At 32.6% G+C, this 27,133-nt stretch overlaps 1 protein-coding gene across 1 annotated transcript in view; it reads right to left on the bottom strand.

Moving 5' to 3' along the window:
• Positions 1–27,133, bottom strand: part of ELP4 (elongator acetyltransferase complex subunit 4) — a 245,962-nt gene that overhangs the window by 112,546 nt on the left and 106,283 nt on the right. The window contains 2 exon segments of the mRNA XM_043580877.1: positions 14,298–14,404; positions 18,175–18,283. Coding sequence (XP_043436812.1) covers positions 14,298–14,404; positions 18,175–18,283 — 216 coding nt within the window.

Below are 27,133 nucleotides of genomic sequence, written 5' to 3'. Positions count from 1 at the left end.
CCAAATTACTTGTAATAATATATTTATATTTGAAACTTTAATATGGTCTTATTTCCTTACCTAAGAAATTCCTGCAGTAAAAAAAAAAAAAAAAAGTAAAAAAATAAGCAAGACTTCTTGATCCAGAGTGGCCGCTTAAACATTCTGTTTTAATTTGGCTATCAATTACACATGCTAGATAGTGTGGATAATTAGCAGCTAATCTTTCTTTGGTATACTTCTGCTGATAAAATCAAAACCTGTTAGAAATATATCCTTATGCTTCTTACTCAGTCATCAAAAGTTTAATATTACATTCTGATTAACTTATCTCCGGTAAAATCTCTTAAATAGGTTACAATAAACGTGAAAAATCATATTCAGTGATGACTTTCTCACTTTTAATCATCTGAAGCTCATTTGTGAGTTCAAACATGCTAAAAACAAAAATACCGACTTTTAATATTTAAAAGTATTACAGGTATGGACCTGTACTTCATGAAGCCTTTTTTACTTGAGAATTCAAGACTTACTTTCATATTTCTAATTAATGCTTTATTTTAAAGAAAAAGAGAAGAGGTTCCTTTTTAGGATATTCTAAAAATTATATGGGCTTCGTGATTAAGATTCTAAATTAAGTGTATAATAAATAGCATAAAATGGTTAATTTTGTGTTTTATAAAGAAATAAAAAATCTAGGGAAAAATAAGATATACACATAAATTATAATTGTTCCTCATATATTAGGTGTTTATTAGGAATCCAGTTATATTATCTAGAAAATAGCAATTAATGTATGGCTTCAGAAAGCTGAATTAGTACTAATGGGTGGGAAGTTGCTTTAGCATCTGAAAGAATTTTCTAACAACTGTAGTTGGTAGAGAGTAAAATGGGGTGAGTCTAAGAAAGTGGGTTCCCCATGAAGAGAGGCTGGGTGAGAAAATATGTGCATACAATAAGAAGCTGGCTTTGAAGTACTTTAAGCTCCCTTCTGATTTTAGCATTTTAAGAAATCTAGGTATTTTCTTAAAGAGACATACCTGCATTATTAATTCAAAATGTGCAAACTAAACATCAGGTGATTATATGAATTTATTATTACTCAGATAAAGCTTAATTTTAACATTATTAATCATGTCCTCTAACTGACAATTCCTTCAGTACATTTTCTTTAAAGTATGTAGTCTTCTAAAATAGTGGCTCCTATTTATAGCCAACTTTCTGTGTAAATGACCAGATAGTAAATATTTTTGGCCTTGCATGCCATAAGATGTCAGCTTAGTGATGTAGCATGAAAGCAACCATAGACAATTCATAAACAAATAGGCCTGGCTGTGTTCCAATAAAATTTTATTTTTAAAAATGGTGAGGGTGATTTTGGCCCACAGGTCATAGTTTATGAACCTCATGCTTTAAAGCATCAAGGGCAAAGTTGGTTTAATATTGTCTTTTACTTGTCTAATTTTACATGAACCAAACTGTAAGAATCCTTCCAATAAAATGATGGCAATGCTATAATATTTGAGTGCTAAAGCAAATGGCTCATATTTATGGCACTATGAAGAGTAGATCACATTTCCAAAATATCTATTTCTTGACTAAATAACACATTAAGTCAATGGGACCCATGAAGGAAATGCATTCATTTATAAATTATGCACTATAAAGCTTTTCTTCTGAATACAATTGTCCTTAAATTTCTATCTGGGCCAGAATGTTTCCCAGGAGGAAATTCTTAAGAAGCCAAACTAAAGAGTTAGATTGGGACTTGTCAGCTCCATGTGCACAAAGAGGTCAGCGGGATGATTTTTCAATAATGATAGTTCTGATGATTTCTTTTATTATGGAAGTGATATTAGTTGCTTTATTACTAATATGTATTTAAATCTGAATTTAACCAAAATCTTGTATTGAAATTCCATTGCACATAATTATTTCATGCCTAATTCCTAAGTCTCACAAATCTTTTGTAATATCTTTCTGCTAAAAGCCAGAAAAACATATAGGCAATAAAATCCACTTTACTGGCCTGAGAATATCAGGTATGTTAACAGGCAATTACTGGGTCAAAGGGGGTTAGAAGGTATAGGTATTTTAAACCCAACAATCAGAACTGACTTCTGTCAGCTCTGGAAGGCTTTTACAAATTTAGACAATTTATTATAAAATCTTTTAAGATGAAGATTCAAAACAATTTTCAAATGGCAATAAAATGAAAATAAGGAAATAATGAATCATATGGAACACCAATCACTTTTTGGTAACTAAAAATTATATATTTCCTAATTTCTTATCTGATATTTTTGAAGAGTACCACTCAACTTTATTTCAGCAATAACGGTTCATTATACTATTAGCTGATTTTGAAATAAGTTTTTATTGAAGTATGATTGACATACAATATCTTATTAGTTTCAGGTGTACATCATAGTGATTCAATATTTTTATACATTATGAAATAAGCCCCATAAGTCTAGTTACCATCTGTCATCATACAAAGTTGATATATTAGTGACTATGTTTCTATGCGGTACACTACATCTGCATGATTTATTTAGTTTATAACTGGAAGTCTGTACTTCTTAATCCCCTTCACCTATTTCTCCTGCCTCCCCCAATCCTCCCTTTTCTGATAACCCGAAGTTTATTTCTTGTTTCTATGAGTCTGTTTATATTTTGTTTTGTTTATTCACTTGTTGTTTTTTAGATTCCACATATAAGCGAAATCATACAGTATTTGACTTTCTCTGACTTACTTCACCTAACATAATCTTTTATCCGTCCATCCAATGGATCAGCTGATATTTTTTGAAGGTTATTTTACTTATGCAAAGCCTTAGAAGTATATTAACTATTAATGAAAACTGTATTAGCATTATCAGACTACTCCATATAGTCTGAAATGGTGAGATTTCATAGTCACACTCTCTAATATGTTTTGGGCACTATCAAGAGGACATTCATTTGTTCATTCATTCATTCACTATTTTTTGAGTATCCACGTGATCAGGCACTGAACTAGTAAGAGGGGATATGATGATAAGTAAAACAGAGGTAAGTTTAAAGCATTTATACCTCTAAGTGAACCACATTTTCCCAAAGCTTCAATATTTTACAACAGATGCTTAAGTATGATCATGATGTTTCACTGTGCTTAGGGGTGTAGAGCCATGTATTAGGGGTGTAGATCCATGTATCTAAATAATTAGGGGTGTAGAGCCATGTATCTAAAAGGTCAATTTCACATGGAAGGATTCTAGAAAGTGCGGTATAAATTTATTTCATTAGTATACTTTTAACAATTTGATTTTGACAACAAAAAATGACTTATACCTCATGTATATGTATATGTATGTGTGTTTACATATAACATAAAATCTAAATGTGTAAAAATTACTAGAAGGTACAAAATATTTTCTTTTCATCATTAGTTTTATTTTCATCCTAAAGTTTTAATTTATTGAAAAATCAAGTGAGTGAATTGATTCAGTACAGATCATTACTAATACTTTATCTGCACCACCATTTGTTTCTCTCAAAGCATTGGAAAGGCTATGAAAAATAATGAAAATAAATCACTGTCCAGTTTGATTACTTTTCATACTTATCCCTTACAAATTCTGAACTTCAATACAGAAAAAATGGAGTATATACATCTTAGCTATGTTGAAACATGCTAGTTTTATGGTAAAGAACATTTAAAGGCTACCATTGTGCTATTTTTCTATATCTGGACGTGATCCATATATTTAAGTGGGGTGTGTATGTGTGTGTGTGTGTGTGTGTGTGTGTGTGTATGAGCGGTTTTCCTTAAAAACTGTAGCTATATATTCTAATAATTTTCTATAATTATGTCAAGAATATAGTACTAGTGCATTTGGTTTTGCCCAACATTTTAGCAATTTGTTTGTAAAAATATTAATAAACTAGTATTGTGCTAGCTTTTCTCTTTGTCCACTGAATACAAGATAAGTTGACCCATTTATTTACAGGCTCAACAAGGGCAATCCATTTCATGCTATAGCACTGACCCTTAACAAAGATCTTGTAAATGAGTAGCCTGTTACAATATGTACAAGTGACCTTTAATTGCACCAAGAGGCTTTTTGTTACAAGGGTTTTCAATGCCACACCATAGCTACAGTATAAGTTGGTAAAACACTTCTTAGGTTGTTGAACAGAAATATCACAACCCCTCTTCCCGTCAAAATATATACATAAAAAAAGCTTGAGGCATTTATCTAAGTCTACACCATAATAATGCCTTTTAGATGACTATTGATGAGAAAGATAAGCTGCTTTTCCAATCATGTAAGAATTAAATATTTAGAACTTCCATAAACAATTCATTAAGTTATTACAAATGTAGTCAAATACAACCTTGTTTTTAATAAATAGCCTTTGGAAACAAAAACAGTTATTTCAAACTTGTTACTAGTTTCATTTTATAACAGGAAATTTTAATTTTAGTACAAGACACCTCTTCCCTCTTTCTACTAAATAATTATATACCTGGAAATTTTACAACTTTGAAATGTTTAGGGAAGAATCATATATCCAAGAAAGCAGAGCCAAATACTCAAATACCTTCCAGAAGTTATTTATGTTGAGTAATGATACTTAAAACAAAATTGCAATAACGTATAGGGTTAGATATTTCAACTGATTTACTCAGAAATTTCTGAAGGAGTGCAATATATTTTTGACAGTCTTACAAAATATTGAAACCAAATACTCCATTTCATTGAGCCATTCATATTAAGTTTCCTATTTCTGGAAGGCTCATGACAAAATGATTTAGTCTGATTCTCTACAACAATGGCGGGTTGACTTGACGGCACCTGACACAACAGTTCAGGGAACTTTACGAGAACTGTACCGGATACAAAGAACCTGAACTGGCTGCTCTATGAAATGTCCACTGTGGTATGGAGTTGTGACAGTAATAACTCTGATGAAACTTTAATTTCCACTTAAATAAGAGGACTGCTTTACTAGATTTTTGGGGAAAGGCATTTCCATTCCACCCTAGTTTCTCTTAATTATTTATTATGGTCCCCCATGTTCTACCTTTTAAAAACTAATCACTTATATGTAATCTCATATTTCCTTAATGAGGAACACAATTTCTTCTATTAAACTTTAGGAAACCTGCCAGTAATATTGATAAATAAAAAAAATTCACAATCATAAGATTTACTGCTAATTTTGTTTAAGGTGGTATTCAAAGGACTTCCAATAAATAAAACATATGCAACAGAAAAAGAAGTAGGTATCAGTAAGAATGTATCAAACCTTTATTAGAATCAGCTATGATAAATCAAAAGGAGGCAAAAACTAGAAATTTGAAAAACTGAATTTGGTACCTTACTACCTTATAAGTTGTATATAATTTAATTGTCTCACAAATAATTTTTGAGGCTTCAAAGATAACATACATAAAATAATTAAAAAATATAAGCTATAACAACATGGCAACTATGAGCAAATTAATATTTGCAAAAATATCTGACTATAGAACTTAAGTGAACTTAATTATACTATATTATTATAATTAAATTTGGGATACTTTTGAACCATATCAAAATAGTGGACTGAAACAAGGGAGCCACATTTCTTTGTATGGAGTACTTTCCTCACCTAAGATCTAGAAATCCTACAGAGGTGGTTAGCGTTTTAGGGAATGGCTTTATGTCTTTTGCAAATTAATTTTTTATTAAAAAACCCATACCTACCAAATACAAGAAGTCAGTAAAAATATAAGGAAAGAACACTCTCACAATCCTCATGTTATATAAGGGAGAAGCTATGATTAATCCAATCTGAATTTTATAAGGTATTTATAATAAAAATAGAGTAGATATGCTTATTAGGAACACAAGAATTTTTGACTTGAATTTTAACAGATTATATATCAATGCGTGTGTGTGTATTTTTGAAGTTTGTTCTATTTTATGTCTCCGGGCAGAGGCTTTCTGGCTCACGCACGATGAGATGTGAGAGTACATCTTGTGGTGTGGTGAGTAGTCGGTGTTTAGGAGCCCAGGCTTTAGAATCAGTGTTATTTCTTTCAGTTATTAACTCTGACTTTGGATAGGTTAGGTTACTTGATCTCTTTGAACCTTAAATTTCCTCACTTGTAAAATGTAGGTAATAATGGTATCAGTAGTTGTGAGATCTCTGAGGTAATGGCTATAAAGCACTTGCAATAGTCCCAAGCTGTTAAACACTCAACAAAACTTTTTATTTTTAAATCAATAATAATTAACAGAGCTCCTGAACATGTTAACTTTCCAGGGTAATTCTGTACATGGAGTTAAAAGTTCTGGATTTAATCCTAGCTCTATGACTTTGGGAAGGTTACCTAACTCCTTATATTTCCTCACATTAAAATGTGTGTTGGGGCATCTGGGTGGCTCAGTTGGTTAAGCATCTGACTTCGGCTTAGGTCATGATCTCACAGTTGGTGTGTTCAAGCCCTCCATCAGGCTCTCTGCTGTCAGCACAGAGCCCGCTTCAGATCCTCTGTCCTTCTCTCTCTCTGCCCCTCTCCCACTTGAGCTCTTTCTCAAAAATAAATAAACAAAAAAAAATGTATGTAATAATGCCTATAGCAAGAGTTCCTGTGAGTATCAAATAAGATTAAATATGGTAGTGTATGGGAAAGCACTGAACACAATGCCGAGAACAAATGAGACAAGCAAGGGAGGGGCATAGAGGGAGAAAGAGGATCCCAAGCAGGCTCAGTGCTGTCAGTGCAGAGCCTGATGTGGGTCTCGATATCATGAACTGTGAGATCAAGACCGGAGCCGAATCAAGACTCTGATGCTTAACCAATGAAGCCACCCAGGCACTCCCCAAATATATGTTTTAAAATACACTGTGGTAGACATGAGTTACTTTAAAAATAGTACTTTAACAATTTAACAAATATTTATGGAACACCTACTGTATGTACTCAGGATTTAGCCACAGAAAAAAACGATGTCCCTAATCTTGTGAAGCTTACAGCAAATAAAGCTGAGTAGTTGAAAAAGAACAAATTAAGTGATAATCAACTATAGTAATACATGTTACATTGAGAATTAAAATAGGGTACAGGACAGTAGATAACTGAGTGAATACTTCAGATGGGCCAGTGAGGGAAGACCTCTCTAAGGAGATTCAGATATTTAATCTGCAATCCAATGACAAGAAAAAGCCACGAACATATGGAGGGATGAACATTCTGGACTTTTGGTGGCAAAGACATTGAGGGAGGACTAAAGATGTTTCGGGTATAAAATTATTCCCAAAGCTACCTACAATAATCACAAAGCTCATAAATACCATATTTATTAAGCTCTATAATCTGTTATTACTCTTCCAGGCACCTTGGAGGTTATATTGGTAAAATATATGTTCTTACCGTCTAGCTGATGAAATGGGACAGCCATGATTTGTCATCATTTTCTGTTTCCTGTGTTTCTATTTTCCTTAGACACCATGAACAGCACATCGGGGGAGAAAGTGTTTTAGGGAGTACCATATTAACTGGGTGAGTTCTGCTATACCACTTCTACAAATGCTTTAAGAAAATCCTTAAAGCATTGCAATACATAAATAAATGTCTGTATCTGCAAAATTTAGGAAAGGAGCAATTTTTTTTCTCTCTTTTCATCCTTAGACGATTCTGAATCTGTACTATCCTGGTCTCAACTGTGAGATTACTATACTATGGATACCACAGGATCTTTAACAGATTCATGGGCTGAAGACTATTTGGCAAGATTCTAAACATTAGACTTTTGCTTTGTGCCACAGTCTTGCTAATTATATTTCCTGACTAAAATGTAGTAGAATTGGTAGAAAAATAAGTGCAATGTGAAATATTAGACTCTAAGTTCAATTTATAAAATGACCATTTGTACATAAAAATTATTCACAGTCAAGGTGTCATAAGATTAATTTAAAAATACTCAAAGAAACAGGATTCACTTAATGTAACAAAGTATAAATATAATATTTCAGTTGCTGATGACCATACAGAAACTTTAAGATACGTAATAGCTAAACATGAATTTACTCTTCCTTGCCAAATGAAGCAATGATGTTCTGCCAGCCCAAGTCACAGGAAGCATGTGAAATGAACACAAAAGCAAACAGGCCTTATGCTGCCTAAGGGAAAGTCAGCAAGATGGCAGCTTCAATCATTCGGAATAATACTAAAGCAGCCTTAGGCTTTTCTCAGAATGGAAACATGTCACTATTACTGCAATATTCCAACAAATCAGAATGCAGAGAAAAGAACACTTATGCAATCACATACTGGAAGGGCACTTTACTCAACATTTAAGTGGAAAATAATTATAAAGAAACTTCAGAAAAATTGTCAGTGAACATAAATAACTCAGGAAAAAATGTTTTCTTTCAATGTGCTTAATAGATTTTTAAAAAGCTTGCCACTTAGAAACAATTTCCTTTTACACTCTCCTTAAGGAATTATTAACGTAAACACTAATTTTTGTGAAGTGGTAAGTGAAAAGTTTGGGAGTCAGCCTGCCTGTAAGAGGTATTCATTTTCCCCCTGATATAGTACTATCACTTTGGAAGTTTGATCAGAGAGGGGATAAGCTTTCCCAACGTTTATATAGGAAGTTAAAAAATACTTCAAATATTTGGGAACTTCCCTAGTCAGTATACTTTTAGCGTGTGTCTAGTCATGTAGCCATCTATGGTCAATCATCAAAAAATCAAAGGCAAACTGGCATGACTCAACCCTAACTTTTAATACCGCATGATTGTGTCGTGTAAGCTTGTTTTGTGTGAGAGCTGCTGTGGTTTTAGCAGAGAGATTAACAACCGGACCTAAGCTGGCCTCCAAACCTTGCCCTGCTGATGCCTCAAGCTCTTTGAAGTCTGACCATCATACCTGGCAAAACAACAGTGAGAACTAGGATGGTGTCAGATCTAATCAAATTGTTCGCTGCAGCAGAGCTAACTATGGGGTTCACTAATTGGCCCAATTGCGGATTATACCTTTTGCTACAGATTCAAGACAATAATTTAGTTAAATGATGTTTTTTTTTTCCTTATCTCTTCTAATTAAGATTCCAATGTGGGAAGAAATAGGATTAGACAGTCTCAAAACTGTGTTCCCCTTAAGGTGGTATGCACTTTTGATAGGCTCACTATGCCATGTGAGATATGTAAGAGCACAGTATTACCAACTTCTTGAGAGTGTGTGAAATCTATATGACCATACTGTATGTTTACATTACTTGGGAATTAAAGTGTAAATACAGTGATGGTAATATAATGAATATATTGAGATGTAAACATGGAGAAAATGACATTTCCATTGTTAAAAAATGCTCATTTGAATTTGCTTTTGATAAGTGATTTGGTCTATATGAACAGAGGCCTATGTTACACTTTGATTTTCTTTTGCTAACTGCAATCTATCTGGGAACTGAGCATTTCAATATTTGTGGAGGGCATCATTATCAGAAAAGGCGTATTGGACTACATGGCTCATCGTGCTACACCTTAATGCTCTTGAGGCAGTCATTTATGTTTCCATTTTTTATTTTAGTGACATAATTATTAACTGACAAATAAGTCAACCATCTCTCCCCTTTAGTTCTAGGTATACTAAACAGTCACCTTTCTATTTCCCATTTAAAACTGAAAAGCCTATTGATACAAAATTTGGCAAGTAAGGAAACCCAGGACCAAAGATACCATGCAACTCTACATTGTCCAGCATTGTCAAAGTGACTGATATCCTTGTAGTTTGCAAGAGTTTATGTTTTTCCAATATGTAAAAATTTCAAATAATTCTACTGAATCACATTAAATATATTATAGTACTATATAAAACTAGTTTATACTTATGGCATCTAATATTTTGGTGTTAATACTTAAAGAATGAATTTTCTAAGTAAGTGCATCAAAAATAGTTGTTACTTAATAAACACTGGTTAATCAATTCTTCTGTGAGAAAAAGTTCTTAATGACTGGGGAGGTATTGGAGTCCTGTATTTGGAACTGGGGGAAAAATTAAAGACAGTCTTGAGACTGTCTTAATTTACTTCAATTTTCTGGGCTCTCAATATTCATGCAGGGTGCAAGACTCACATAAATATACTATTTATGAAAATTACTATTTTTGGACCAATTAAAGCCTATGTAAGTATTGTTTATCCTTATTTTGAAAATTTGCAGTGAATGGTGTATGCCTTTTGTATATTTCAGTGTAACCCAGTAATCATACTTTCTGACCTGAAATTAACACTGAATCTTAGAGCTGGAAAACTGTCCCATTACCAAAGCAGAAACTCTGTTGGTAATAACTTTAATATAGAGACTGTAACTAATGTGATAACATGCTATTACTATTTATGTTAGAAAATCAGATTATTAGAATGTGTTAAAATATGATCAAGCTGAACTACAGAAAATCACAATAGCAAAATATTATTAAATGCAAGTAAAAATGCTGCTGTTATGAGGTCATTAAATTAAATGAAAATGAAGTCACAATGAATTGCAAATTCGGCCAAATCTTACTAGTTTAGGAATTATAATTACATCATAATTACTAATATAAAGAAAAAAAAACTGGTTAATGATCATCCCAACAATAGAGAGGCAAAAATTACAGAAACTGAAAAAAAATACAAGTCTAAGTAGTTATTTTAGCTTAGAAGTGAAGCTATTGCACCCAAATTATATTTCTTACAGAACTTAATGGAGAAGGTAGTATTTATAGGTCACTTGACCAATGGAGCTTATATAGTATTTATAGCTGTATTATTTGGACAATTTTTCAAACGCCACAACTTATCTCTATACATATATTTCAGCAAAGATTTTATACCTGCTAAGTGTACAGCTCTGTGCTTAATTCTGGGATAGATATGAAGATGAAAAAGACAGTTTCATAGTAAAACCTTTCGTTATAAAATGTTTAATTACTATATAGAAGTATAAATAAGCCAATAGAAGTCCTGGTATACAATAAAGGGTTAGTAAATCTTACTATGATTGAATAAAGGTTATGTGGTAAGGCCAAGAAAGAAGTAGTATGTCATGGTTAATCAAATATGCTAGAGAGTTATGTACAGTTTACAAGGATTATGAATTTTCAAAGAATTGGAAAGCTATTGTTTTAAACCTGAAGTCATATTTAATCAACCTTAAATTTTCTCTTCTGCTTACCCAGAATGCATGCCAGGATATTAGTGTCATTACTATAGATGTGATTCTGCTATGGTTTTTGTAGAGGGGCTAATTTATAGAGCTTCATAGCTGATGAATACTATTAGTAAAAATTTACTATGATTAGATGAATGTTTCCACTTGAGTCTGAATAATACACATTTAAGAAGAAAGAAATATTCTTTTGCCTTTTCCAAATCATTCAAAGAAATTTAAGACTGCTGGCTAAAATTGCTCTGCTTGTGGGAGGTCCTTGGTGGCTGTTAGTTAGGCCAAAAAAAAAAAAAAAAATCAGTTTTCATATATAAAATGGGCATTTAATAAATCAAAGAAAGGGTACCCTAAAATAGAGAAGAGGGCATTTTCCTATTTCTTTTGCCCCTTGTTTTCAACCATGCCAACTTTTGAGACCATGTGACCATAGTAAATTCCAACATGTAAGAAATCTACCTGTGTGGAATCAGAAAACTTATTTCTGCTTTACCTGCTAAACCATGCTTCCCTTCTGAAAGTAAAACACAGATTCAATGCCTGCTGTATTATAGTCTCACACTTTACAGACTAGTAGAGTATACATTTTATTCATTTTTTTTAGTATCAGAGCAGTTTTAAACAAAACATTTGTTGTACATATGAAAACAATATTACTTGATAGATAATTTTTCCCTTAATAAAGGAATCCTCTTGCTTCCAATCTCTATATCACCAAAAACTTGCTATCTGTTTGAGAATGCATTTTAGAAGGTAAAACACTATATTTAAATTATTTAATCTTATGTGAACCACATGATTTTATCCTATTATAGTTATATCTGTATATGCATCTATTAGGTTTATTTCATTCTTTAATTCATATTTTTTCTAATCACCAAATTGAATTTTATGGCATAAGTAAATAAATTATTTGGAATGTGTTTTACCTACCTTTCTATGTATAAAAATACCTTATTGATTAGGTTATAAGTCAAAAAGGTAAAGGATTTGATCACCTGTATTAAATATTAACTTTTTAAAAACCAACCATCTATTTGTGTTTTGCTTTCAAATATTGCTTCCAAACCACAGGGTGATCAATTCTAATTGTTCTTGGTTTAGAATGTTGGGAATAGAAGAGAGGAAGTGGAACAGAAACCTATGTGGTTTATAAAAGATCTTACATCAGCTCCAATGGTAAAGTGTAGTCACTACTGGAACCTAAATTTATCAAAGGAGAGGTTCCACTTGACATTATTAAGGTCTTCTATTTCTATCCTTCATCCCCAATATAAGACCAAATGTGTGTTCATGTATGTGTTGTATATGTGTGTGTGAGACAGAGATGGAGAGGGAGAGGGAGAGGGAGTGGGAGAGACAGAGACAGAGACAGAGACAGAGAGAACATGATTCACACTACAGTGCTACATTTTTCTCTAGGTACAATATTTTTTTCACTAGGGAATCTGCTTGCTTAGTTTAGACCTGATACCTTAGACCTGGTTGTCAGAATACTCATCTTGGAAGAGAGATGTCATATGGAGGAAAAAAAAAACAATTTACATCTTTCATTAAAAATATAAATTCTACTTAAAAGAAAATGATGAGGCATGCTTTCCTTGTGACACTAACTATAACTTTATCCCTCTAAAATTTTTCAGCAAAATGTTGCTGAATATTGGTAAATAATAATGGTAAATTTCTCAGTATTCTATCAGAAAAACTGAAAGCAAGTTTGAACAATTACAGTGTTGGGTTCCATTTCAATGGTTTCTTTTGAGAACTAAAGCAAATTAGCTCAAGAATCAGTATTTCTACACTCTCGTTCTCTTGGCTCTAAGTGGCTTTTGAAGGGCGCATCCCCAGATGAGAAACTTCTAACACTCCTGCAGAGATGGCCTGCTTGAAGAACTGGCTGCCTGATTAACTATTAACTGCTCTCAATAGGATTAGATAATTAAGGACATTGATGACCATTAATTAGGAGGAGGGCACATTAATTTGTCACTGGATAGGGCCCTTACAATGATTTATAGGTTAGTGCTACTTGCAAATGTGAAGGGAAAGAGAAAAAGAGAGAGAACCATTAAGTTACCTTATCAAGTGGCCAGCTAAAGAGGGCAGAGGGTCAAAAAAGGGCCAAAGTGGTCACTTAAGGGTGAAGTCCCAAACACCAAAGCAGTGCCAAGCCACATTGACCATCATTTGGTGATGAAGTTAAAAATATGCTAATTTATTGGTGGCAATTCTCTCTTTTTATGGTTTCAAGCAGTTAAGACAAGTGGCCTGCTTAAGAGCTTTTCATTTGAAAAGAGATTAAACAAAATGGTTTGTCAAGGCTGCTTGGCTGTTTTATGTCTTTGTTAAAAAAAATTGCATGGACTATACTGATAACTATCACATCACCTAAAAGCCATCTCTCCCTGAGCATTTATTTTGTTAATAAATACATCAACTCTAATTGCTTAATAGTGCTATGTTCATTTGCTCTTTAGCAAGATTAAGGTGAAATAAATCTTTCATACTACTACTTTCTGTCAGTATTGCTTGCATAAAGGTCACAAAAAAAGTTTAAGTTTTGTAGAAAATTTACATAAAGACATTGGTGTAAATTTTACTTTGTTTTGTTCAGCATGGAAAGTGGAAAGGTGATTTCATTAATAGTAAAGAAAACTGCTTTTAGAATATAGGTAAGGATCCTCTTTTCTTAGCTATACACAACTGTGGGTAGCATTCACATTCTACACACAAATAAGCACAGCTCATTAACATTTAATTAAATATGTTTTGAAAGCCTTGGAAATACTCATGCCATACTTATAGAAGTTTGGAGTTTACTTCAAACAATATTGAAAACAAAGTCATTTTTGCTATACTCTAATGATATTCCATTAAAAGAGGAAAAATAAGATACTCTAACATTTTTTTGTTACACCAAAAGAATATAAAAATATTAGCAGGAAACACTTTCTAAGAATTTCATTAAAGTAAAAAATATATACATACATACATACATATACACACACACATACATATATATGTGTGTATGTATATAATTGTACACAGACATTTATATACACACACACACGCATAGACTATTTAACCTCAAGACCATGAACTAAAATATAAAAATTCTCTCTTACCTCAATGGTGAATAGCTTCCTTTTTAATTTGAAAGCTAAGTCTTTGACATCGGATACATCATAAATCAAGTTATTAAGCCGAGGAATTTGCCGAATATGAACCAAACCTTGTGAAAAGAAAATTAAAAGAACAAAAATTTAAAAACACTGTCTTAGATACATAAATCAAAGAGTCTTACAGCAGAATCCTGTAAATTTACACACAAGCATCCTCCCCTTTTAAAACTGGAGCTTACTACCAGGAGCAATGAAGCAAATGGTGTGATTATACTCAAGTAATCAAGCAGAATAAGATAAACAGAAATCCTTGTGCGAGGAAAACTAATTGCACTTTGGTACAGAAGTACAGATGTAAAGAGGGATCTTAATACTTGTCAAAACTACAGCCGGTTTGTGTGTGATTTTCTCTTGTATTTACAGTAAGCAAATATGGCTATCACCTTGCATGCTGCCCACGGCACCACTGAGTGATCTTTATTTTATTAAATGCACCAGTAAGCAGCCAGCAAAACAAGGCTTATGGGTTACTGATAACCAGTGAAGCACTAGTGAAAAGTATTTCATTTTGTACCTTATTAATGACTTGAGCAAACCATTGAAGAAAACTACATTTCAGAGCTCACTCTAGGATCAAACATTAACCCCTATGCCATCCCAAGACACTCATTTCTGTGGCATGTTAGACCTTTATGTAGCTGTTATAAGCTTTGTAACAGTGCTAGGTAAACCGTGAGCTTTGGCCTCTTGTCAGTAGAAACACTTGCTAATTTTTTCTGACAAGGGCACTGGATGGCTTTTGTGCAGCTTAATGCAGTTTCTGACTAAACTCGGGGTCATTTGCCACAGATGAAGATATGCAAGATTCTTCAGTGCATCTCTCTGACAGATTCAGCCTATATTTAAAATCATCATCCCAAAGATATTGATCCCTAAACGTGGGAGAAGAAGGCAAATCCAAATCTGAGCAAATTAGACACATCTTATTTAAAGAACTGTTTCCCTAGTGCACAGTTTTGTGTGTGTTTGAATGCTTAGTAATGTATATATTTGTTTTAGCTTAAAAGGGTTAAACCTCCAGATGCTTAACTTTCTAAATGGTCCCTTCAAAAATAATTCACTGAACTATCTGATTTAATTCATTAAACTTAAAAAAATGCTACAAGTGTTAAGAAGACAGCTTTTAGATACAAATTAAAAAGATCTCAGAGCTATTTAGTAAAATACTTTAGATATAAGCACACCAGACTTTCACTAGCACATTCCTTATTTTAACTTGGTATGTACTTGTTTAGTTGTTAAATCAGGAGGCCTCCCACAATGAATAAATATAGTTTATCAGGTCCTTCATATTAACAGAAATGCTACTTGTCAAAACCACTTGTGAATCTGCTGTTAATCATTTATTAATTCAGAGATTTCAGCACACACACAAAAAAAATCACAGCCTTTCACTCTCAAAATGTTTTAATCAAAATGATTGACTTGGAATATAAAATATAATTTGACTAAATTTATTGGGTCATAATACTTACAAATGATACTAAGATATAATTTATTAAGGTAATAATTAACTTAGGTTGTCCTAAAAGAACATAGGCATAATAAAAAATGAAAAATAGTTTATTCAATGATAAGACAAATAAGTCTTAGGGATGTAATGTGTAGCATGGTGGCTATGCTTAATGATACTGTATTGTACATTTGAAAGTAGCTAAGACAATAGATCTTAAAAGTTCTCATCACTAGGAAAAAAATACTGTAAACTATGTGAGGTGATGTATGTTAATTAAACTTAACTGTGGCAATCATTTCACAATACCTACATCTATCACATCATTATTTTGTACACCTCAAACTAATACAATGTTGTATGTCAACTGGAGTTCAATAACAAAAAAAAGAAATAGTTTGAACTTATTAGTCTTCTTCCTATAATAGTGACAATAGTATATTAAATAATTATATATAGGGTTAATCTGGGCATATAGCATACTTGAAGTTATGTAAGTTAATAATCACGAGGCAAATCATTTTGTGTAGCTTTTCTTCATAGCTTATATTTTCTAGCCTTTAAATAATACTTGATTGTTAGATTGTGCTATTTTATTGTTCTTTTTTTTTAAAGATTGTATGTTGCTTCTTCAAAGCACTGGCAGTTATCATATAAAGTATCTTATAATCTTTTTTTTTTGTCGACTCTAGGAATTGCCATAGTCCTGCAATCACAATCTTATACAATTTTCTTGTGGCTTCAAATAAGCTATTCAGTCTTTAAAGGTTTCCATGAAAGTACCGTAGGTCCACAATAGTAACAGCAAAAATTAATATGTGTTCAGCACAAATAGGTAAAAATCCATCATTCACCATACTCCATATTTAATTTAGAGCTAAGATATGCAAAACTATTAAACTTTTCCTATCTCAAAGGCTCTGTTTAAGAACCTTTATTTAAAAAATCTTCAAATTAATCAAATGACCAAAACACTACTAAAAACTTCAAATAAGGGGCACCTAGGTGGCTCTGTTGATTGAGCATCTGACTCTTGATTTCAGTTCAGGTCATGATCTCATGGTTGTGAGACTGAACCCCACATTGGGCTCTGTGCTGGGCACGGAGCCTGCTTGGGATTCTCTCTCCCTCTCCCTCTGCTCTTCCCCAGCTCACGTGCACATATGCTCTCTCTTAAAAAAAAAAAAAAGAAAAAGAAACTTCAAAAAAATAGGTAAAAATCTGATTAATTGACCTGTGTTTATACTAGGGCATGGCAATATTATAAAATTTGCTCCTAACTCAACAAAATGAGCAAAGTCCAAATGTAATCAAAGTGTTCACTTTCTGAAAGTGTGATTAGGACTTTAAAAATATAATGCAGTATGGGGTGCCTGGGTGGCTAACAGTGCAGAGGCTGCATGGGATTCTCTGTCTGCCCCTCTCTGCTCATGCACTCTTTCTCTCTCTCTTTCAAAAATAAATAAACATTAAAAAAAGAAAAGAAAAAAACCAATAGAGTATAATACAGTATGAATTTTATTTATCATATAGCTAGGCTTTATAAAGCATAAACCACTATATAAGCTGTTATTATTAGAATTAATATGATATTTATTTCAAACATGGCTAATAAGTACAACTGATTTCATGACAAGTTTAAGCCACTGGGACAACAACATTTATATCTAACTGAGCCATGCCTAAGTATTTGGGTTTGACCCCTTTCAAATAGTTACCATAGTCTGTAGTCTTTTTTTTTTTTTTTTTTAAGTTTATTTTGAGAGAGACAGAAGGAGAATGCAAGTGGGGGAAGGGCAGAGAGAGAGGGGAACAGAGGATCTGAAGCAGGCTCCATGCTGACAGCAGCGAGCCCGATGTAAGGCTTGAAATCATGAACCATGAGATCATGACCAGAGCCAAAGTCAGACGCTTAACTGAGTCACACAGGTGCCCCCATAGTCTGTAGTCTTAATGTAGTTTGATGACAAGCTGCCATGGAAGAATGGTCACGAATGGAAAACATTTATTTATTTATTTATTTATTTTAAAGTTTATTTATTTTTGAGACAGAGAGAGACAGAGCATGAACGGGGGAGGGTCAGAGAGAGAGGGAGACACAGAATCTGAAACAGGCTCCAGACTCTGAGCTGTCAGCACAGAGCCCAACGCGGGGCTCGAACTCACGGACCGCGAGATCACAACCTGAGCCGAAGTTGGAGGCCCAACCGACTGAGCCACCCAGGCGCCCCAGGAAAACATTTAATAGATATATTATAAAACAAAATTCATGCTACTTGACAGTAGATATTATGACTGGATACAATGCTTTCAGGTACCCTAGAGGCAATCAGGATATTCTCTTCTCATTATAAAGGCAATGCTTACCATGATAATCCTTATATAATGGGTTGGTTTCTCTCTCAGAACCAATAAATGATTCCAGACCAACTACTGTATCTGACAAGTTTGTAACACGGGAGATAATTGCTTTATTCTGCAAAACAAGAAAACAAAACACTCATGTTTAAAAATATAATATCTATTCAGTGCCATTATGCCATCTCAATGACAAATTATAGAGGAGATAAATATCAATGCAGAGAAATAACTTAAAAGTTAAGGCTACCACATGCTGAAAATGGATGAAAGTATGCACTTAATTGAAAATTCCAGCCTATGTTGGTATGCTTTTGTATTTGGAAGAGCTGAGGAGACATATCCTAGTTTTGGTAGAGAATATAAATTATTTTTCTTCTGTCTTAAGGGGCAAGCCTACCTTTATCCTCATACACTATTACATTTCAAATTACTTTACCCATTGCCCATTGTTAAATCTCATAGACATCAGGATTCAGAAGCAGTAGATATTATGGTATAATGTGTAAGGCAAGGTCCCATTATCATCTGTCAAGTGGGACCACGTTCCAGCTCTGTCACAGCTGAGGTCCTCTGTAGCATTTTAGAAACGCGGAAGGATCTAGCTATGAGGTTGCAACATGGCCACCTCTGGAGTCTTCTATTCTCTCCTTCTAGATGCTGCTATTTGGCTCTGGGATAACAATAAAGGCAAAGAAAAGACGGTAGATGACTAGCACTAGACTAGTAGCCTACCTTTTCCTTCCCAACACAACCAGACATGAACCAAAAATATTGCTAAATAATATATTGTAAAAAAGAAGTCACATTTTAAGTAGCAAACATTCTAAAACACCCAGAATTTCATGGCTATAAAAAATCATTAAAAATATAATTATCAAATACCCTATAGGTTCTCTTGAATTATTTTATTTAACAGAAATTCAGTATTCCTTTTAGCCTGTGACATAGTGGTAGGTCTAAGTCGATAACATCTTAGAAAAAAACTTTTGCTCTGAAGCTCTAGATAAGTTGAAAAAACTGTTGTTTGTAAAATTTTATAATTTTGAAACTCCCATTTTATACAATGGTAATGTCTACCCGTTTAAAAATAATCTTTAGAAAAGGATGGGAAATATAAAACAGGAAAATTTCAGTCCAACATTATGTCCCGTTAGAGGAAAGTCCAAACATAATCAAGTATGTTCACTTTCTGAAAACATGATTGACTACTGAGCTTACTGGTATTCCTCTGTTTCTTAGGTTCCCTTGTAAATACTGCAGAATGAAAAATAAAAGAAAGCTCGTTAATGTTACCTGACTCTATCAGAAATACATAGTAGCTTCTGTCACTAAACATTATGCTGAAATGCCTGTTTAACTCATACCTAGGGCAGTCTTTGAAACTCCTCTGTAAGTAGAAATGTGTGTTGTATACAGAATGTTTTAGCCTTTGAATCAGTGCTCCTAAAAGGAACCAGTAAAAATAATTATCCTTAATTGGCTTTAATACTCTCAATCACGTGGGTACCGAGTACAGAAAAACATAATTTGAAAATGCCCGTTTTTTTTCCAAGGCAATTTTTCATTCAATGGTGAGAAAATAATCCAGATTGATTCCTTACTTTCAGTTCTATGCCACAGGGAATGGTCCTACTCCAGGAATAACAGGGGCTTCAGAGGCCATAAACAAGTTCCTCTCAATATTTCTTTAGCCAAAGACTATTATATCAAACTCATCCAGGTTGGGTTTCAGCCAGTTATTCTTCACCCAAACAAAAATGTCTGCCAGACATTCCAACAGCTGGGAGACAGTTCACAATGAGTCAACTTGAAAATGATTCATTGTGCTGAGTACTGAACAATGTTGGGGTGGGGGTGGGGTGTGGCTGGGTTGGTTGTAGAGGGTGAGAACAAGTGGGAGATGAAGAATAACCATGTGGTTCTCCCATTAAGAAGAATCTTAGATAACAACCAGCAGGCTCTTATCATTTCATTTTTAGGATAAACTCAACTGGGAAGAGTACTCCAGTCATGGACCCTCAGATGAACAAGCACTTATAAAGGCTACTGACAATATTTCTTAACCAAAAGGTCAGATTTCCTTTTATCTATAAATACAAGTCTAAGCCTTTGTATCTAAATATCTGAATCTAAATGATAAAAATCAATTTTTGTTAGAACTCATCTATTTGGAACTGTAGTGATATAAACTAGAGATTTCTCAATTATTTTAATAATAGAAATTGTAAGGTTTAAGGATGGAATTAGTGTTCTAGCATTCTATAAGCAAGGTCCTGTATATTTAAATGGACAACATGATATTTATTTCAAAGAGGGTTTCTTTCTTCAATTTAACCCTAAAATTTACTAATAAACCACTTAACACCTTGTAATATTTGTTAACATTATAGATCTTTTTAAGGTAATTTAGGGGAGATAAAAAAAAAACCCAACTATCCACTTTGTAGACGAAAACTAATGAATTCCAAAATAAAAGATGTATACAGCCTGGATTTAGAAATCTCAGAAACTCATGCATATATTTCATTTATTGGGTTTCTAAGTTCTGTAGGTTTATACTACAGTTATTAACTACAAACTAAATCCTACTATAAAAGCTTTCATAAAGTATTACAGCAAGAAAAAAGTTTTAATCATTACCACAAAATAAGTTATATTTAACAGTGACCTTACTGCTTTCTGCACAGCAGTTTTGGAAAATAGTTTATGTAATGTGGTAAACTGGATGGTGAAAGTTGTACAGATATTGAAAAAATGTAGAATAAGAAGTACTGGAAATTACAATAACATCCAAATTCCTGACTGAGATAATCTTTATCTTAACTGCAAACTCATTCGGTCTTCCAGTTATGAACAAAGCATAAAAGATATTTGGGCATGTAAATGTACATATTTTTTTGAAAGTTAAATTAGTGTCACAGGTTACTTTGGTACCTCTGAGATTCATAGGGAGTATGGTATTAATATGTAAGATATGGTATGACCATACCTTAAAACCACTCTTGCCTTTCAAATCATAATGTTAATACTAAGTGGTCTTTTAGATAAGGGTAGGTGAAATTTACTTAAAAAGAATCTAAAATTAACAGCTTTAAATAACCTCAAAAGCATAATAATAACAATTCACTTTAGGAAGAATACACTATGGACAATAAATTGTTATAATATAACTCACGGTGTTTGGGAAGCTTTAGCATAATAATCTGAGCAGAGGTCTTGAAACTGGAACTTCCACATTCTCATCCTAACAGATTCTAAGTGTTTTTATGTTATTAGCCAAGATGTGAAATCTCTTTGGTCTGCAGTATATGTAGTTGGAAATGGAGAAGTCAAGGTGTTTGTGCATTAATTACTTAGACATAAACTTTGAGTAATTTTTGTGTTGACTTTGAAGTTGTTACATTACACTTTCTAATAAGGAACATTTGACTAAGGACATTCAGGACTTACCAGTAGGAGTAAATTAATGGTTATATTCATGCATGGCACAATGACATCACCCAAGTATGTACAATGATACTGCCAGCCCTCCTCCTTGCCCATCTGGATGTGAAAATCTAGGATGGCTCAAAAATCCTCCTTATACTAGACAAATCTCCCTTCACTCTTGGGTGAAAGTTGTCAGCTCTGGACAGTAGCCAAGACATGACTAGGAGGGAAGCCAGAAGAGCAGAGAGCCAGTGTCCAGGAGTTTTAAGAGTTTGCTGGCAGTCTCAAATAGCATTGTATTAAGTTACATAAAAGGTTCTTAAAACTTTCTGTTGCAGTGGAATTTCTTAATTAATTATTTAAATTTAAATTATGTCAAGTGGTGTTGCAAATTAAAAAAAGGCAAATCAGATTGTCCAGTCAACTACCTTTTTACTCCAATTTTAATTTCACAAAAAATTTCAGAGTTTTTCCTTTGATTGTTTCTTGCTTGGTTTCATAGGATGTTTCCTGTTTTCTTTTATAGAACGGTAACCTCTTTATTAGGATATGCCAAATCCATTAAATGGATTTTAAATAAAGGAAGATTAAATTAATGCTCCTTTCCAATTCAGAGCTCATTAAGCCAAAACTATGAACTTTAAGAGATAAAAATTCAACTACTGCCATATAAAGCTCCCTCCATTTTCTAACAAAAATAGTTGAGATACCTACTTAGAGTAACAAAGTAACAATCAGAATACCTCAAACCCTGAATGTTTTCCTACTTTCTTTGACCTAATTATCTCAACAACATAAAAGATAGTTTGGACTAACACAAAATATACTCCCAGGAAAGATTTTGAACAAGAGAATTAAAATGTAATTAACCAATCACTTAATTATTAAGAAGCTTGAAAAGCATAAACCAGTTGACATTAACCATTTATGCAATGCCTCAAATAAGAATAAGTTCTTGAGCTACTCAAATAAGAGAGACAGCAAATACACAATATAAGGGTAGGGCCCCCATTTGAGTATGGCACACATGTCAGATTTGGGATTACAACAGTGCAAAAGAACTATTAAGTTAATACTGAAAAGTTAAAGAAATATTTAAGTTACTTTATGATTGAACGTATTATGTGACCTAATGTGTGTGTGTGTGTGTGTGTGTGTGTGTGTGTGTGTGTGTGTGTGTTGTGGGGGGAGGGAGGAGAATCTCAAGAAAAGCAAGTACACTACTCAACAACTCAAGTTATAATAACATTTTCCTGAAAAATGATATGCATAGAAACACAACCACACTAGCATTTATGACATTTCTTTGTGATATAATAAAAAAATAAATTTGGACAAAAGGATAAATCTATAGATGTTTAATGAGGTATTTGTTTTCCTATGCTTAGTTTTACCTTCTATAGAAATTGAGATTATGAAATAATAAAATTGTTTTTATTGTAACTTTACAAACCTCCCCCTATCTTCCCCAGAGTTGTCACTTACTTCTGTAGATTAAAATTTTGTTTTTATTAAAAATATTTTATACTGGGAAAAATAATTCTGTTCATATTTTTTTTTGAGTTTAAGAAAATATAATTTTACCAAATATAATTATACTAATAAATATTTATAATTGTAATAATACCTTAATGAAGGCATTAGATTAATTCTTCCCAGATTTAATACTTAAATTTATTCAAAGTCACACAGTGAATTTTAAAATATAGTGGAACTTCGGTAAATTAAAAAAAAAATTCTAGCTATAACACTCTCTTGGTAGCATCATATACTGATATGTGAAATCATAAAACAAACATATTTTGGTTCTTTTTTCTAATGCTTTAAAAACATATCCACAAAGGAGCTAATGGTAAATATACTTAACCTGAAAGGCAAAATAAATTGCTAAGTTGTCACTTTTACTAGCATTAAGCAATGGAGCCACATCTTTTTGGGATTCCCATCTGATTGAACTTAGTATTCTAAGTTTTGGCATGAAAATATTTTTTAAGAACACATGATGTTATTTTCAGAAATATTTTTTACATTTACACTGGCTTCAAATAGTACATGCTTTGCAGAACATTTATTTACATCAGTTTTCTTTTCCAATAGGTTATTGTATAAAAACATCAAACAAATCTTACAAATTCTGAAAACTTATAAATAAGGTAAACAAAATATTATAATGAATAGGCCAAATTGAATAATAGTATAATATTCCAAATTAATTGTAGGTAGTTTTTCATAAACTATATACCATCTAGTTTCATATTATGGAAATCATTCATATAGAAATTTTTATTTGTTGTTTAAAAATGTTTAATGGGTTGCTTCCCAAATCAGAAATTTGTTGCTTACTACTTTATACTTGAAACCCTTCAGATAATTCACAGATGTCCAAAAGCTCATAGCTTGCCTGGAAAAACAATTGCTAATATCCAAATATCAAACGGAGCATCCAGCTGATGTTTGTGATGCCGTGGTAGGTTAAAGATACTAAAGTTTAAAATCAGCTTAGAATAATCCCATATTGAGTATAAAATTATAGCCTGTCATCAGGAACAGGCTGACAGAGCCAGGTCCAGATGGGAGACTGGCTGGGAAAAAAGCTGAGGCAGGTGGGAAAATGATGGGAACCTGACGGCAGACAGGACTACTCCCTCTGCTGGCAAGGTTCTCATCTGCTTGAATTTTTAACTAATGACTTAGCTTTTCTTTAATTATTGAAGATAAAACCAATAAATTATGTAGGATGTTCTTTCTTAAGTTAGCTGTTCTGTATTTGCACATTTTCAAATTCATGGTCTCCTATTTTTCACCAGATTAATTTCTCAGAGATATAAGGATCCAATGTTTCACCAGGAGGTCCAATTATTTGTCTTGTAATTTAATTGCATCATAAGCATAAGCAAATGTAGCATTGCTTTTATAATATAAGGCCTTTAAAAATTAAGAATGCCTTTAATTTATATTTGTTGAGATATGTACCTTCTTGAAGAAAAACATTTCTTGGGTACAGACTTCACAATCTCTATCTCAGGCTCTGCATAATGCCCCGTAATGAAATAATATAGAAATGAACCATATAAATCAACTATACAGGGAACAAGGAAACAGCATGTCACAGCAAAAGAGCATAGATGTACAGCGCCAAACCTATCTGATAATCTAATGATCTGAGTTTACAGATATTATGTACTAATATGTAAGAAATTAAGAACTAATGTTTACACAAAAAATTTGTTAAATTTTACAGAAAAATTATTCAATATTTGATTTTCAATGTAAGTTAATAGCTGCAGCAAAAACATTTAGTAAAAATCTGTTCTAAGATTTTGGCCTACAACCAGAAGCTCCCAGAACAGGAGGGATCAGCTTTTTCACCCACTGTTCTCATCTGAATCCTGGCTTAAAAGCTATTCCAGCTCCCAGCTTTCCAGAAGGCTCCATCCCAGGAATCCCTGCCTGCCATTTGGTTTGCTGATTTTAATCTCTCAGGACTTTCTTACAGTGGCTCTACTATGCTGAACTGGCACTTGCTTCTAGAAGTGAGTTATTATTAAACCTGTAGGTCAATTGTGGCACTAACAACTCTTTGGAAGCTTTCAGCCACAGTGTACAATTTGCTAGTCTAATTAAATATTAATTCTAAGTGTTACATTTTGTGGCTAAGAGCTTTTATTTTCCATCATCAGCCTGGAAGAGAAAGAGGTTACAAGGCTAATTTAATCTCTCCCCTTGTCCTCCTCAACATTAAAGATTAACTACATAGGGTGCGAAAACATTATTAAAGAAGCAGAAATACTTTATATAGTAATAATAATGTAATTAATAGCAAAGGGCTAAAACATAATACTAGGATATAATACATAACCTGATATTTAAAGAACTTTAAATTATAATTAGTTACAAGCATATTTCATCTCAATATTAAGAAATAAGTATCATCTTTTTTTGAAGGCAGTAATCTTTCTTTAAGGGAAATGCATCAAAGTATACAAATAGGAATAATTCAAAACTTACATTTTCTCACAGGTATTTTTCAGAGAGCTTGTAACACCAAAGATTAAAAACTTACTAATTTTATTTGCAAAATAAATGCAAATTACATACAGTTGTACTTATTTTCTGTACATAAAAAGTCATCAAGTTCAAAGATAGTTTATAATAAAGATAATTAACGTTAAAGATCCTTTCCCCTTTTTTCTTCTATCACGTTCAAGTGGACTGAACACAGAGGTCCCTCTCTGCTTCTGTTCCCAGAACAGTTGTGTCCATGCCTGGACACTGGGCATTATAAAGACTGCAGTCCACAGCCAAAGATTCCATATGCCCAAACAGATGACTCAATCTCCATACTGTGATGAGACGTTTCACTATTTCTATCATTGATATATTTAAAAATTTTGGCTCTAAATAGTACTTTAACAACCACCATCACCACAAGGAAGTACAGTATGAATCACCGTATGAACTGTAATATCACAAAGTTATTTTGGAACAAAAAAAAACATTTTACATTAAAATTATTTTTCTTTTTATGGCTTGCTGAATATGCTTTGGTTAGGTTAAGTATAACAAAAGGTTTCTAAAGTGGCATTTTTTTTCCTTTAAAGATGCACATTTATCTTATTGACCATTTAAAATATCCTGCTTTTATTTAATATGCATATTTACATGAAGATAAAATAGTATATATTTTGGTATTAATGTTCTATATAGACAGAAACTTACAGATAATTTGGAGTTTATTTGTGTAAAAAACTTCAAACATCCTTGACCAAGAAAGTAAATTCAATACATATGTATAATGCATACATGCTAAGATTTGATTTAAAAAATTAATCAGATACCAGCATGTGCAGTATAAAACAGAAGAAAAAAAACTGGAGCTATAAGAATTTATAGATTTTTATAAGCAGCGTATGGTAGCAAAGTTGAAACACCTATTTCTCTATTATTTGTTATTATAAAGAATAAAAGACTCCGTTTCCAGTACACCAGACTCATATGAAGTTACTAAATTTTCAAAAACTACAATTTAACATACACGGCATAACATTAAAATAGGTTTAGTATGATTCAGTTGACTTTTTAAGATTGCTTCTTTTTATACTTTTAAAAATGTTAATTTCTTACAATCTACCTTAGAGTAGTTGAGAAGATCTAGAAAAATAAAAGGAACTCATGAAAAATTGACAGCCAGAATATCTGACTTTATCCTTTAGTAATTGATAGTTATGATCATGAGATTAAATCTAATCTCTAATTTTCATCCTTAAATTTTCTCCTTAATAAAGTACATTTAAAAAGAGCACTTAAAATAGATTAAGTTATGGGACAGAGATGATGTTATGCTTTCCTATAATGATGCTCTTATCAACAATTACATTAAAAATATTTTCCAAAATTTTATAGTTGTAAACTCATAAAAGTCTGTTGTTCCTTTACCATGCAATTATTTTTAGTTCTTGTTTTAAGAATAAAAGATTTCACACTGAGAGAAATTCACAAGGCCACTGGAGTCCACATTTCATAATCCCATATTAGT

The sequence above is a fragment of the Prionailurus bengalensis genome, chromosome D1, assembly GCF_016509475.1.
Source record: "Prionailurus bengalensis isolate Pbe53 chromosome D1, Fcat_Pben_1.1_paternal_pri, whole genome shotgun sequence".
Taxonomy (NCBI): Eukaryota; Metazoa; Chordata; class Mammalia; order Carnivora; family Felidae; genus Prionailurus; species Prionailurus bengalensis.
This window is presented reverse-complemented; position numbering and strand designations above follow the sequence as displayed.